Here is a 16,728-nt window from a genome sequence, read left to right as displayed (position 1 = left end):
TTGAAAATCTTATTTCATCAAATCTTCAATAAAATTACTATTTCCATTTTCAACTTTGCAATAGCTGTCTGCTTACATTAGTCAGTTATGTCAATAAATTGAATTTTCTTAATTCTCTTCTTTTTTTCTTAGTGAAATCTATTTTACATATTTTTAATTATTTAGATGAATGAGAACTTAATATTATTTTTGTTTACATCTTGGTTTCTACTGAGTATTGTTCTTTCTTTAATTTCTGTTTTTTATTTAAATTTTACTTATTAATCCCTCTTTGGATTTAGCTAAATAAACTTATTTTTTCTTAATTTATATTTCAAAATTTAACATAAAACATAAATTTGTATTTAAAATTTTCATGATATATATTTACTAATAATTATATGAGGTAAATTAATTTTGTTGATCTTTTATATGGTAACTTGTTGCTTGTTGAACATAAAAGAGTATTCATACTTAACAAACAATTACATTGAAATGCAAATTTTTTAAAGTTCTTCAATAGGACCTGAAGTTTTAATGTAAGATATTAAATTGTTAATATAATTTTTTAATTGTTTACCATTTCATTAAATTATTTATTCATTGCATTACATTTTCAGAATATAATTTTATTTATATAAAGTAGAAGTATTAATAACTATGTAACTGCATTTCATGTTTTATATTATTGTTAATTTCTGTTAAAACAATTTCTATATATGTATATATATTATAATTTTTTAACAGGTTATGAAGGTGATAGTAGTGAATCTGATAGTAATGAATCTGATGGTGATTGTGATTGGTTGAATTTACTTGATACAAAAAGACCTCTTTTGCCTGGGTTCTGGCTAATTATGGAAATCTTCAAAGATAAAGTTTGCCTATATTTTCACATTAGGTATTCAACAAAACTTATTTCTAAATATTTTTAATATATGAAATTTATAGTTAACAAATATATGATAATAAAATTTTGAGAAAATGCTTCAAATGACGCAATATTGTAAAAAGTAAATTGCTAAAAGAACAGACATTTTACATTCATTCAGTTTAAACAAGTTTCATGTTTATTTAGCATTTCCAATTTTAAATCATTGAATGATTATGAATCATTATGAATGAATATTTGCTAAGTAAGAAGAACAACAAGTAATTTTTTGAACAAAAGGTTTTTGGCTAATTTAAATCAATGAAGTGCTGTTTCAGGAATAAAAATCTAATTTAAAGTCCTTATTTCAGCAACTAATTTATGCTGTTAATATGTTCTTATCACATATTAGTTATTTTTAATATAGTGTAACACTATCTAATTCAATTTAAAACTTATTTAAAATATTTCAAAAATAAGTTTGTTTTTATAGAATTATCATAAATTAAAGTTATTTAGTTCTTAATTATATTAATTTGTTTTTTAATAAAAATTTTTTTTAGATGGAAAGACCAAATTGCTTATTAAAAAGTTAAATTTAATTTAAAAATGGTAATATAAGACACTTACATTGCAGAAGTATGGGAAATGTTTTAAAAATATATATTACATATTTTTCTGATATTCCAGTTTTTGTGATTACAGATAATATATTTGCATTCTTTAAATTTTATCATATCTTGTCACAAGGAAAGTGTTTTAAAATTAATAATGGATTTTAAAACTTAATTTTTAATAAACCTATTAATTATTTCGTATGGACTATTTTTAAAAAATTAGAGAATTCTTTTTAAAGTTTTAAAGAAAAATTAAAGAATTCTAAAGAAAGTATGTTATTATTTACAGGTTTGTAAAGGAAATAATGATGATAATTGTAAAATAATAATGTAATAATGTTTTCCTCCATAAAATCAATGTTTATGTTTAAAATCAAAGCAGTCATTTGCTATGTAAATCCCACGATAATTAGTTATGATTTTGCTACGTTTAATTTATGTAGTACTTTAATAGTCAATATCAAATAAATGCATTTACATTTGATTGAAACAATATTTAAATTTGTTTTATTTTAAACAGTTTAATTATTTTTCATATTTTTATTATTGGTTGATATTTTTAATTTAAAAAAACAATGGTTAAAAATAATTTAACAAATTAAAACATATAGCAGCCAATAAAAATTTTTTTTTTTCATTTTGGTAAGGAACATATTCATGAAAACAAGTGGTGAACAAGTAATGATCTTTGCAACATTTTATCACTTTCATGTAGTTCTTATCAATGCCATTTAATTAAAGATCTTTATTTAGTATCATTTGAGACATTAGCGAGGTTGAGGCCGGAGTTTTAAACGCGAAAACGTGTACGTCGGACGTTGAGCGCCGCTTTCCTGTAAGCCTAGAAGTTTGACAATGGCGTTTGGAATGTCGAGCATGATTGCATTGACTATCCAAATGCCATTGTCAAACTTCTAGGCTTACAGGAAAGCGATGCCCAATGTCCAGCGTACACGTTTTCGCATTGAAAACTTCAGCCTCAACCTGGCTATTGAATTTTGATTGACACAAATATATTTATGTAGATATATGACAATATCATTTAAGGTATTTGTATTTATTTGACTGATGATAACATGAATATGATAAATTTTACATGAAGTATAAAAATATATTTAAAATAATTATATAGTGGCATTATGATCAACTGAAATCTTTTTAATTGAGGTTTTGCATTATCCATGGTGAATTGTGAAAAAGTACTTTGTCAATAAAGACAAGAGAACACATTAGCAGCCAATAGCAGCACACATGTCATACTTAACTTCACAAATTTTAACTGGATGATGCACAGTATTTGAAAAAGATCTAAAATTTAAAAAATATCTAATGAATTATCATGAATTTAAAGAGAAAAAAAAAAGATTAAAGAAATTTTAATTGTAATCATCATAACATTTTCACTTTATAACAATATTCTTCTATTTTATTGATAACTTTATACTAAGCACTTTTTCTTTCTTTTCCTGAGTGTTTGATTATCTGACATTTTCTTGGTTCACATTACCTTGGACAATCAGGGCTCTACTATATTTGAAAATCTATTAATGATTTGCTATAGATTAAAATGAGCTCAAAGCTACAAATATTGACAACATCACTATATCTTTTGTTGTTATTATTTTTTTTATACTAATGACTTTGTTTCTACTAATAGAATTATTTTCTTATGTAAATAACATAATGGCAAAATTTATAAATTATATTAGAAAATAATGCAACTTGAAAAAGTTCAGTAACTCATCAAACTGCTTAATTTGTTATAAAAGTTATAGTTCCCTAGGCTAGGGATGGCAAACCTTTTTAAGTCCGCATGCCATATTGTAAGCATACTTAGCTTTAAAGATGTTAATGTGTGCCAAAGTCTTGGACTTCAAATAATGATATTTAAAGAAATTAAACGAATACACTTTAATTTGAATAAGTGTAAAAAATCTGATTGAAAAAAGGATGATCAGGTGATAAACAGAAAGGATGATTGAAAAGGACAGAAATCATATGATACATTACGTGCCAGTTTGGGCACGTGTGCCATAGGTTCACTACCACTGCCCTAGCCCAATGAATTATGAGGTATTTTCTATTGTAAAAAAAAAATGTAATGAAATTAATTTTATTAATTTTTAATGAAATAGAATGTAAAAATTAATAAGATGTAATTAAATATGATGGTATTTAACATTATTTCCAATAATTTAGTTTAATACAGTTTAATTGAAATATTTCTTTATTGTTTAGGCATAGAGATGAAGAAGATGAAGAACTGAAACAAAGTAAAGAAATCTTAAGTCAAGTTATTCACATTATTAGAAATATTTGTAAAGTTGTTAATCAAGTAAGTTTTATATATCAATACATTAGAAATATTTCAAAATCTTAACAATTCAGTTATAATACCATTCTAAATATCTCTGTTTTTGATTAATTCATGAAAGTTACGTTCTTGACAAATTGTAATTACTTTTTTACTAAGTTAAAAAAAAAGTTAAAAAGAAAGTGATATTTTCTTCAAAAATAGACTTCAATGATTTATTAACTGTTAATAATAAACTGCTTTTTTTTTTTTTGTTTGCTAATGTATATATTTTAAAATTATTATTAACTATAAAAAAAAATAGAACCATTTTTAAAATATTGAATGTTCTTAATTTCAGTATGTAAGTGTTCTTGTTTTAAGAAATAAGCACTATTAAATTGTTAAAAATTAATTGTATGGCATATTCATTTATCATTCGGAAACTGTTATTCTAACTTAAGTATAAAAAAAATATAAAATTACACCATAAAAATTTTACTTCACAGGTGGTTAATAAAATAATTTATACATTTTAGAGTTTGTTGCTTCAAAACTTACATGAATCAAGAATGTGTAATCAGTTATTAGTTCCTGAAGCAAATGAAGACATATGGAAACCTGAGTCTTCAACAGTAGAACAGTTTAAGAGCCTGAAAAGGATACCATCATTTGATGGTAAGAATTTAAGTATATAAAACTCTCTTTAAATGTGTATGTTTTTAACAGAAATAAGAAAATATGGTAGATTGTCAATTATTCAAACTATTTGGGGTGTGACAATTTCAGATAAATATTAATTTTATTTTAATACAATAATAAAAAAAAAGATTAAGACATTGAAATTTAATACATTAGAAGCTTGTGACTTTTTAATCCTGCCTTTGTATTCGTACTATAATAAATGAAACTTAACATTAACATTGATAACAAGATAGTACTACAGACATAGCTATTTTTCAGCCAGAACATGCCAGTATGCCATGCCAACAAACAGTATAAAAAGTATCAACAGTAGTAGTGTAGTATAAAAAAATATTATGCTGGCAGATATCATAAAATAGTATCATTATTTTACTTGCTACATATTGGGAATTGCTCAGTAAAAAATATTCTATATGTTCAAGCAACAAGTCTATTGACTGACATGACAAAAACAAATAAAACAAACTGGGTCACAACAAATGCCATGGGTTGATTGGAACTGATGTAAAAAGTAAATGGGATGAGGGACTTCTTTCATTTTTCATGAAATGGACAATACTTTCTGGCAATTCTCCCCTATTATTTCAACTTAAATTGTCAACTGGGACTTAACTATTATTAGAACTTATTACACTTGATAACTGGTTCTGCAAATTAAGTAAACAAAGTCAGAAAAACAGTCTTTATTTATCATCTTTTTTTCAAGTGATAAATAAAGACTGTTTTTCTGACTTTGTTTACTTAATTTGCAGAACCATTTATCAAGTATAATAAGTCCTAATAATAGTTAAGTCCTAGCTGACGATTGAAGTTGAAATTATTAAGTTAAGGACACAAAGGCGTATAAATTGAAATCTCTTCCATTATGTTCTTGTTAAGAAATGATATGGAGAAGTGTTAATGATAATACTTTGAAAGGAAAAAATAAAAATGTAGTTACTAAAACACTCATTTAGCAATTACAATTAAATCCAAAACAAAAAATAAGGAAGAAAGTGTAAATAAAGAGACATGCAAAGTTTGGAAAATATTATAAATGCTACAATATAATGTAACATGCAAATATAAATGAAGAAAAAATAAATAATTAGTAGTATTAAACATTGTTTATTAGTTATTGTTACATTTTTTCAAAAACAGATCTTTATTCTTTAGTCATCATACAGTATATATGTTACCTATAGTAAGTTTTTTTAGAAAAGCACACTGCCTATAGAAGATTGTCAACAAGTGTTATTGTGTAAAAACTTTGTAAAATCTGAAATTAGTACTCTTTGGAGTCAATTTTGATTAATTGATTTTTTGGATATTTACTGTTCCACTATAGTTGAAACACATTTAAAATTAAATATTCAACATATGACTTATTGTTTGCATTAATTTTTCTGTTTTTATGATGTGTGTTTCATGTCTTGTGATATTTCAAAATACTATACTTTGTTAATTATTTTTTACAACTCTATCTTATTTAAGATTTTTATTCTTTTGTCATTAACTATACCTATAGTTTTTATATTTTAATTATATAATGAAAAATACTATATTTTACAGCATATAAAATACACAGACATATAAGACACATCCCCATTTCAGCACCAAATATTTAGAAAAAAAAATGTTTAGTGTATTTAAGCTATTCTGCATTTGGCATTCTGCCTCAAGATGTTTTAAACTGTATTTTAGTTTTTAAAAAAGTAAAATTAAATCCACACTTTTATTTTTTATTTATCAGGGAAAAAGAGAAGTTTAAAAGAAGTCATTTACCATTAAAATATTCAAAATAAATAAATGCAAAAGCTACTTAGCTACAGCAAATAATAATATATTTAACTACAAAGTAACATTTTTATGCAAGAATGAGCTAAAGGTTATTTTATTCTACTGAAGACCGTTTGGGAAATTCATTATCTATGGGAGATCACAACTTTACATATAAAATATAGGAATTGTTTTGAGTTTTTTTTAGACAAAAGTTATGTCATATATGACTTAAAATACAGTAATCTAAATAAAGCCTGTTTTTGTTTTATCTTATCATATGTTTACTAAGTATAATAATTTTGAAAAAAATATATACACTAGCATCTGCTTATTGCAATTACAGATATTGTTATCAGTCATTTAATGTTATAAGAATTATGTGCATTTGCTATCAATTATCAATATGAGTTTTAACTGATGATTTAAATGTTAAATAGTTATTGGTTTTAATCAGTGTTTTCATATAGTAGTGTTTAATTTCTGGCATTTCTTACTTTAAATACATGCTGAATTAATTACCATTAATTAATGATAATACTAATTAATAAATCTTTAAATTATGCATTTTTTAATAACTTTTTAACATGTTCTTTTTATGTTGGAATCATAAAACCTGATCATTGTCTTATTTAATTACTCCACTTAATTTTATCAGTTGGTAATTATTATCTGTATAGAAGAGTCTCAAAGTGATAACAATAAGTGGATTCTACTTTATTTTTTAGACATTAATTTTAAATATACAGCGTGTCCATAAACTTCGTGTGCAATTTAAAAAATTTATAACATTATTAGTGTTTGTGGTAGAGAAATTATGTAGAATGTATTGGAAATAAGAAAATCTATATTTTTTATTGTTTTGTTGTATTTTATTAAGTTTCCACATGTCCACCATCATTAGTAATAAAAGTGTAAGTTTTTATAGTTCTCTATTTTCTAGTTCCTTAAAGTTTAAAGTTTCAAAAAATTGTTAAATTATTGTGTTGAAGAGTTACTAAATAATTTTACTTAAAACTAGGTACATTAAGCTTTCTAATACTTTTTACAGATTTTTTTTCTATCACAAATACTAATAAAGTTATAAATTTTTTCAACTGCACACAGACTATGGACACCCTGTATTTAAATGTTTTTAATTTATTATTTGGGTACTTATTAAATAATGATTTATCAAATATTTATATGTTTATATTTTATTACCAAATTTAAAATGCTAGTGTTTTATTTCATTTTGTAATTTAATTAAAATTTTTTTATTTTTATAGATTACAATCAAAATAATTATTTAGAAGCAACTTTGAAATTTATGCCTGGTGCATTTGACTGTGATGTAATTTGGCAAACTCACTTCACACTTCATCACAGACTATATACCGGACAGAGTCGCAGTAACATGTCTAGAGGTTTGTTTTGTAGATTCTTTAAAGTTTATTATTATATAATGACAGAATTTGCAGTAAATATGTAAATATATATGTATAAAAGATATAATTTAATTTAATATAATTTAAAATAATGTTATATATAGTAAGAGTCAAAAATATTTTTATTATAACTTATATTATGTTAATAGTTACAAATATTTACAGAATAAGTATCTTTTATAACAACACACTTTTACCAATATTTGTACTTCTTATTAAAATAGTCTTGCAGCTCATTCTGCATTATTCTTTAAGTACAATTGTCACAATATGATTTCCTTTTTCTGCTGATGTCAGTCTATGAACTTTCTATAAAGCTTTCTTCATTTTGATGAAGATATGAAAGTCTGCAGGAGAGGTTTGGTGAATAAGGAGGCTGTGAAAGTCTGATGTTTTTTCACATATTCACTAACTAGGAGAGTGTGATATGCCATTTAATATGTTTGTTGTCATATAGATATATATATGTATATTTGAATTACTCTAAAATAAATTAATCGTTACAGATTTAAATAAAACGGTTGTTGATTTTTATATAATTTTTTTAACACATTGAGTGTCCCAGTTTGTAAATTTTTTTATCCCTACAGGCAAATATTTTACATATATGGTACAGTACACTAAGTGTACTGTACTGTACAATATCACAAAGCTGATATCCAATATATTTTCAAAGAAATACCTGATAAGAAAACTGTAATTCTTTATCAGGAAGTTGATTCAACATTTTTTTCTCTATTTTCAATTTTTAAAAAAGTTAAATTTTATTATTCTTTCCTGTATTCAAATTATAAAAAAATCTAAAATTTTTTTATGCTGGTAAAAATCAGACATTTCTGATGTGCCATATATGCATCAATACAATACACCATACACTATTTTGCCAATGAGAAGAATTGTAATAAAAAATAAGAAGTGTGACACTCCAGCAGTACACTTGGCAAATTATGAAAAGTTGAGTATGACACACCAGAATGTCAGATGGCATTCAGTGTATTAAAAAATAATGTGAAAAGGCCATAAAAAACTTAAATTACATTCAGTAACAAAAATTAAAAGAATCATGAACATTTTCAACTTTCTCCTGACACCTGCTTTAGGTTTATAGCTAATTGTTCTATAATGGGATATTTCAAAAGGAAAGTCTACAAAATTCAAATTTATATCAATAAATTTGAATGGATTATATTAAATAATGAATGAACCAATCAGGAGTGCAATTGTTTGAATGGGCAAGAGTGAAATGTTAAATAATGTGAAAAACATGTCTAAAGAAAGTTAATTATACTAGTTAAGTCTTGTAAATCAAGTGAATTTTTTTTATAGTTCATAATATTGTAATGTTAAATTGGATTTCTGACATAAGAAAATATATATATGTTACGTGAATATGTTTAATAGAATTTTATTACATAACTATTTATAATAATGAAAAATATTTTAAATCAGAACTTTTTGCAAATTTATAGGAATTCAAGCCTTGAGAACTGTCTTGAATACTTTCTCTGTAAATAATAGAAATAATATGTTTGTTTATCAAGAAAGATCTGGGTCTGTATTTTATCTGAGGTTAGTATAAATCATCGATAAACAGATTTCTAAAAGAAAAATTAATATTATTTTTTATTCTTATTAATTAGTTTTATTTTGAACACAAAAAATATTCATTTAAATTAGTATTATATATTGTAAATATTAATTAATATTAATAAAATATTTTTAGAAAATAAGCATTTCTTCTTTCAGACTCTATAATAAATTTTTATATAAAATTGTGTCATATGTAAATGGCTAGTTCAAACTGGTTCATTTATTTTAAAAATTATGGTGACAAAATATTACTGTTCTGCTGCTATAATGTTTACAATAACTTCTTTAATTAAGAAATCAAACTTCATTTATTGTAAAACAGTGGTTTTAATTAAGTCACCTTATATTTGCTTACTGAAAAGACAAGTTTAATATAAAGCATGGGTTGAAAATAAAATTGCAATCTAGATATGAATATTATTTATAATAATTTACTTTGTAATATTTTAAATAACATATTAATATTCTATTTGTAATAAATTTACCTTAAGTCATTAAACAATTTATTAGCTTAGTTTATTGAAATTTTTTGATAATTGAAAAAATTCGTTTATTAAAAATTTAGGCAATTATAATTATTTATTAGTGATTGAATAAGATATCGTTCTTTCTATTCCTATGTGTTATTTGTCTTAATGTATTCATTTTACTATTTGATTCTCTGTTTATCTTATAATGTTCCTAACATTGATATTTTATTTCAAATATAATGGTTTTATTAGAATACTGAACAAAAAGAAATAATTTCATTCTCATAATTTTTAACATTTTAATAATGTAAATGATTTACTTTTTCTTTTAAGAAATAAATATTGAAAAATTCAAATTTAAAAACTATTTTTATTTACAAAATAAAAATTTCAATTAAAAATTTAAAAATATTTACTTGTTTGTAAACATTTCAATAAGTAAATATTTTTATTTGATGTTTTGATGTTTCAATTAAGCATTCCAGTAGTTTAAATAAGTTGTGTAGGAATTTATGGAATCTCTTTAGAGATATTATAAGCTTTAAAACGTTTTTCTATATTATTGGAAATTGAGAAGATATAATTATTTCCTACTTCATATCAATTCATTAAAAAAAGACTTTTTCATAGACATAATGATGATAGTTTTTCAAATAAGTATTAATTGTACTCAGAATGTTACCAAAAAAAGTTTATTTTAAATGAATATTCAAAATTCTTCATTGTGAATGATTTTTCAAAAGGAGTTAATATATAGTTTGAAAACAAGTATTATAAATTATATCTTCTTTACTACAGAACAGTAATTTTATGTTTATTGTATTATTCTGAAAAATACACTCCTATAAGATTTTAATTTTTTATCATGCTTATAGTCAATTTTTGGTCAATTTGTTTTGTGTTGCATACTATCTACTTAGAGAAAGTATGGGGAGTCAGACACTTGAACTGCTGAGCAATTAAGCACATATCAAATATAAAGCAGTATATCTAAAATTATTCTACAATGCATACAAACAAATTCAAATTAGTAGTGATGTGAGCACCAAGCAAGTTACATAGACAAAGGTGGTTGTTTGACAATTGGAACTTCACCAGAGAGTATCACAATTCCACAGGAAAGGGGTGGATGAATGGTGACATATTTTTGCAGTGATTGCACCATTTTAAACAACAAGCATCCTATGAACAAAATCCTTACCTCTTAATCTTAAATGGGCATGCTAGTCACAAAAAATTGACAGTAATAGAGTATGCTCATAAGAATCACATTTGTATGCTCAGTACTCCACAAGACTATGCATAAGCTGCAACTTCTCAATAGGACATTTTTAAAGCCTTTTAAATTTGCATTGCTTCGACAAGTGTGTATGGATGGGATGAAATCCTGGGGCTAGGATTACTGATTATGTCATTACTGCACTTATAGATTTCTCCTTTGCTAACGCAGCTAGGCTCAAAATAACCCAAAATGGATTTAAGTGCACGAGAATTTATCTTTTTAATCATGATTTTTCTGAGATTTAGTTGATCAACCTTAAGGCATGAACCTTCCATGACAGAAAATAACATCAATCAGCCATCTACCAACCATGTCACAGAGCCTATTTCTGAACCAGCACCTTCAATTAGCACAACTGAATTTTTGAAACAATTGTCACCTCTTCTTAATTTGTCTAAAAAGCATCTTGTGTCATGCTCACAAAAAACACAGAAAAGTGAGATTTTCACATTATTTAAAATAACATAAAAAACAAAAAGAAAGCTTTAAAAGGTAAAAATCTAAATACAAAACTAAATTTTCAGTCTTTTCAATGAAGTTTGTGATCAAGAAACGGAATGCATCATCTGCAGGAAAACTTTTGAAGAAGACTGAATTCAATGCCATAAATGTAAAGATTATGCTCACAAAACTTGCATTGACATCAATCTATTATAAATTTATTCTTATTGTGACATTTGCAAGGCTAAAAACACTTAGGCCATTATTAATAAGTATCTGGGACCACCTGCCATCTTTTCCATTGCCAAAAATGGAAGCTAAAATTTTTGTATAATTATTTTTAAAAAAATGTTTGTTTTTTTATTAATATGATTAAAGAAGTTCTAAAATTTATTTTGAGTTTGAAAATAAATGTTTCAGTTTTGTATTTAATATTTTTTGTGTATTTTATTTGATATATGTCCAGGGCTACCTGCACTTCCCCTATATTATCTATTACAATAAACATCCTGTGTAACTGAAAATAAACTATAAGATTCAAAAGCATTTTTTTTAACCCCAATAAAAAGTTTAAGTTTATATGATATTTTTTGATTGTTTTAAAAAGTGGATTTTGAAAAGAACTAAAAAATTATTAGATTTGTTAGCTAGCCTTGTTTTTGATATATAATAATTAAAAAGTATTCTGACTTTATTTATTCTTGCAACTAGAGTTAGAATATTTTAATAAAAATCCTTTACAAGAAATTAATATTTTTATATCATTGAATATTAATGATTTTGATATTAAAATTATTGAAGATTTTAAAAATTATTTTAATAACGTTTTACTTTTATTCAATTTTTTTCTGTTTTGTATGTTGTCGTTTTCTAATGTGAAAAAGTTATGAAATTTTTTAGATATTTGAGTTTTAGATATTGAAGGTTTTGATTAATTAAAATTATTTTATTGTTAATTAAAGTTAAGTATATTGTATATTGATATTTAGTATTTCTTGCAAGCTAAAACTGCATTTTGTATATAATTTTATTTTATTAATTTTTGAATTAAATAGGTTACATGAAGTGCAGTGTCTTCAAGCAGAATATCATAAAGGAGAAGATGTAATTTCACTAGGAGGTAAATTTTTTATTATTTATATTATGAAAAGAAGCATGTCAAATAAATTACAATAACTTTATAAATTTTGTTAAATCTAATGATCAGTTGGTAATTTTGTTAGACAATATTGCATTTTATATCATCCATAAGAGAAAAATAAATAAAGGAATTTTATCTATTTATATTCATAATAATTGTTTCTTAATCAATCTTATTTAGATTTCAAATGCTGTAATATACAAATTTACAGGATGTATAATAGAATTAATAAGAGTTAAGTAAAAGCTGTTAATCAGGTAACTGTTTATAGCACAATGCATTGTTTGAGTGTAAGTTAACTTCTTGTAAGAAAAAAATATCTGTCAAAATTTAAATGTCAAATGGATATAATTGGTTTGTCTGGTTGTAGCAAATAAGACTATTATTGTGCTTTTTGTTTTGTTATGACTTGTGCCACATTGTTTCCATCTATATAAAATACACACCCTTGTAAAGAACTAACAGCTAATTAGTACAGCCAAACTTCGGGTTCCAAACTTAATTCATTCCTAAAAGTTGTTCAAAAACTATCGTATTTACTAGCTTATAAGACAATCTTGTATATAGGACAAGGTGTGACTTTAAAGATCAATATAAAGAAAATTATATTTATTAATACAATTCTAATGTTATTCCATTTAATCACAAAATATCAAATGCACATTAATGCACACATTGTTCAGCAAAAATTACTGGCATTTTAAACTTTCAGGAAAAATCTTGTAAAATCAACAACATAATTTATTCATGTATAGCTGGACAGTCGGAAACCTTCCTTTTGCCATTCTTAATAGTCGAATCCACTCTCCATTGATTACACTTATGAGTTTCTCCGAATTCTGATTTCCAAATGATCATCTGTTTTCATGTGGGAATGGATTTAAACTTATATCGGGCTCTTGTGTGATTTTGGAACTTCAATTTGGAATTCAATTCAAAAGCTTTGCTTTTTCTATTGCTATTCATCTTTACTTCTGACAATACACAAAAACAATTTAAACAACCCAGATAAAATACTTGTTTTTAAATACAAGAAGATAAGCATCCAGTAAAAAATGAGAATACACGGTTTACAAAAATTATTGCAAAAAACGCAAATAATCCTTTGCTTGTGCTTATAGGATGACCTAGGTTTTTAAAACAGTGAAAAATGAATAAAAACCTTGTCTTACATGCGAGTAAAATACGGTAATTTTTTCTAAAACCAAAACAAATTTTTCCTTAAGAAACTTAATAAAATGAATTAATCCATTCCAGACCCCAAACAAAACATTTTTTTATCTTTTTAGCTGTATTTCATGCATAAAAATATCTATAAATGCAATGTAATATTATATATAAGGGGTTGTTTATAAATTACATAAGGTATTTTGGGGTGGATGGGGTCAAGGATTTCTTACTATTTTTTACTCAGGTAGAGGGTAATAGATCTTGTCTTACATATTCTTATTTTTATTTTTTAATCTCATTGAGTGGTGGAATTTTAAATTTGGCTTTACTTTGGTGGTTTCTACTAAGAATGCTTGTTGTACTAATGTGCACCTTGTGTGACATGATAAAATAATAATGCTAGCAGACTCACACTCTACACATTTTTTATCATGGGCAAAAGGCCATGTGGCCATTTAGTGGTTTCTCTCTCCTTTTTTTTTTTATTAGAATAAGTGAACCACTCCTATGGATGTATAACACTAAGAATATGTAAACCAAAATACATAATACAAAATAAACATAAAATTAGTATTTGGCTTTTAGTGAAAACTAAAATGTAAAACTAGATATTAGAAATTATAAATAGTCTTTTCTTCCATATATTTTGAATATAATTGTAAAAAGCATCAAACAGTGGCTTCTGAACAAACATGTCAAGTGGACATGGCCATCTGAAACCAAGGTAAAGGTTTCTAATTTCAGAATAAGTCTAGCTTGATCGTAAATTGGACAATGATAGATCATATGGTTGATGGTGTCTAGGTTCTCTGTAGAGCAAAAGCAAGAGGCAGTTTCTGCCCGGTTATGCATCGCCAGGTAGCTTCTAAAATTACAATGCTCAGTAAGTAGTTTGAGCAGTAGCAAACGTTAAATCTCTAAGTGGTGATGAGAACCTGCATTCAACACTAGGAAAATTAAAGTCTTGTTATTCTAACAGTTATACTGTTCAACCATTGTTGATTCCACTTTTGCATACCGTTGTCATGAATATAATTTTTAAGGCTGCTACGTGAGAGAGGGATGTGAGTGTAGTCCAAGTCAGTGTCCTTTGCAGCTGACTTAGCCTCAAAGTCAGCTTTTTCATTTCCTAGTATGCCAGTATGGCCAGGAACAAATATAAAAGTTATTTTATTTACAATATTTTTAATATGGTGCTGGATATATGTGATGTTATTGCTATTGCAATTGGGATTTAATAGAGCTTTTAGGACAGACTGAGAATCACTGTAAATGTTGGTAGACAATTTTGTTTGATAGTGAAGTAGTCCACTGAACAGTTTGGTAGACAGCATCTTCAGCTTGATAGATGGTGGTATGTGGGGGTATCTATACCTTCTAACATATTTTGGGCAAAATATGTCAGTTTAGAGGAAGATACAGATACTTGAGCCAACATGAAGGGGGCTTTTGGATCCATCTGTGTAGATATTAATGTGAGATCCCGGGGAGGTAAGAGAGAGTCTTACCTCTTTTTCCAGCAACTCACTTGTTAAGGATGGCTGTTACATCGACGGAGCGTTACGCGTAACGCGAGTGGAGGAGGAGGAAGGATGGGGTCGACGATAAGGTGAAGCCGACAGTCAAGAAAGACACCATTTTATAACAAAACAAGATTTATTAAAAACGAAACAAACAAAACTACACTTCTACCCTCATATACAAAAAGGGGGCCGGAGAGAGAGAGTTTACAAATATTGGTTCATACCTCTTGGCAAAGTTCCGTAAGAGACGGAGTCCGGTGAATGTCCCGGTAGGTAAATATTCACTCAGAAGTGACGATAATTTTCGGGATGACGGAGAGTCAGTTAATGGGACGATGGCACATAGAACCTTAGAATTCGTAGGCTGGACAATGGCACTTAAAAACTTAAGAAACTCAGAAACTTTCGGGTTTGGTCGACGGCGCAGTGCACTTCATAATGGAGAGACGATCGGAGAGCCCTTTAGGGGGGGAAGGAAGTGTCTTTTATAAGTTTTTGATGGGAAAACCTGTCACATGATCGAAAACAGGTCGCTATTAGGGTCATAGGTGTTCCCGGGATTTAAATAAACGACTAGTTTGGACGCTAACTGTAAACTATCGTGCAAGATGATCTACTTGCTTTGAGGGAATAATGGCTTGTTGACAGTTAGGAGACAATCGTTGCCATTCGAGGGTCAACAATTTCCCGGGTATGGAATGTTGTTGATTAAGTCGTTTATAACTGGAGTGAAATAATTCAGAAATTTTAGGTTCTTAACTTCCAGATTTCACATTAATGTCTGCGTGGTTATCCATGGAGGAAGTAGATGACACCAAATGTACCCTGGGGATACATTGTTTACCTCGTTTACCTTCACCTTGTTTACAGGGTGGTGATCAGAGATAGTAAGGTAATTGCAATGTGGTAACATATGAACAGCCATAGATAGGAGTAGAGATCGTTGTTGAGCCTTGATGTTTGTAGTTCTGATGTAGTAGTTTAGAACCTTTTCTAAGAGATTGAATGATTCTTATGAGATTAAATAAATAAATAAATAAAATTTATAAGATAATTTATTAAAACTACACTTATTTTAATTTACTATTCTTTAAAATAATGAAAAGAAAACAAAAAAACTTCGTTTTCTTCTCATTGTTTTAAAGAATTGATTAATTTTAAAGAACTTAAGTATTTTTGTATTTATTGCTATTTATAGAAATAAAATATAATTGTTTTCAATAATTTTAATAAAAAATATTTACTGAGTAAATAACTGAAAAATGCTTAGGAAAGACTTTAAAAGATAATGTATTGACCAATGATAAAAATAAGCAGTTCAAATTTTTAGGTTCTGTGATAACATAAAGTAGAATTAGAATAAATTTATAACATAGTAATATAATTTATTAATAATATCTCTTCATTTTAATAGCAAAAATTAAGTAATAATGTAATTTTAATAGTTATAGTTATTGTATT

At 26.0% G+C, this 16,728-nt stretch overlaps 1 protein-coding gene across 1 annotated transcript in view; it reads left to right on the top strand.

Annotated features, from left to right (window-relative positions):
* Positions 1-16,728, top strand: part of LOC136978204 (KICSTOR complex protein SZT2-like) — a 215,191-nt gene that overhangs the window by 160,254 nt on the left and 38,209 nt on the right. Inside the window, 6 exon segments of the mRNA XM_067273857.1 lie at positions 727-880; positions 3,706-3,802; positions 4,300-4,438; positions 7,492-7,629; positions 9,120-9,219; positions 12,489-12,553. Of these exon segments, the coding sequence (XP_067129958.1) occupies positions 727-880; positions 3,706-3,802; positions 4,300-4,438; positions 7,492-7,629; positions 9,120-9,219; positions 12,489-12,553 (693 nt within the window).

This window comes from Centruroides vittatus, unplaced genomic scaffold, assembly GCF_030686945.1.
Source record: "Centruroides vittatus isolate TY-2023 unplaced genomic scaffold, ASM3068694v2 contig_5, whole genome shotgun sequence".
NCBI classification, from domain to species: Eukaryota; Metazoa; Arthropoda; class Arachnida; order Scorpiones; family Buthidae; genus Centruroides; species Centruroides vittatus.
The sequence above is the reverse complement of the archived record's forward strand: the minus strand, read 5'-3'. Positions and strand labels throughout refer to the sequence as shown.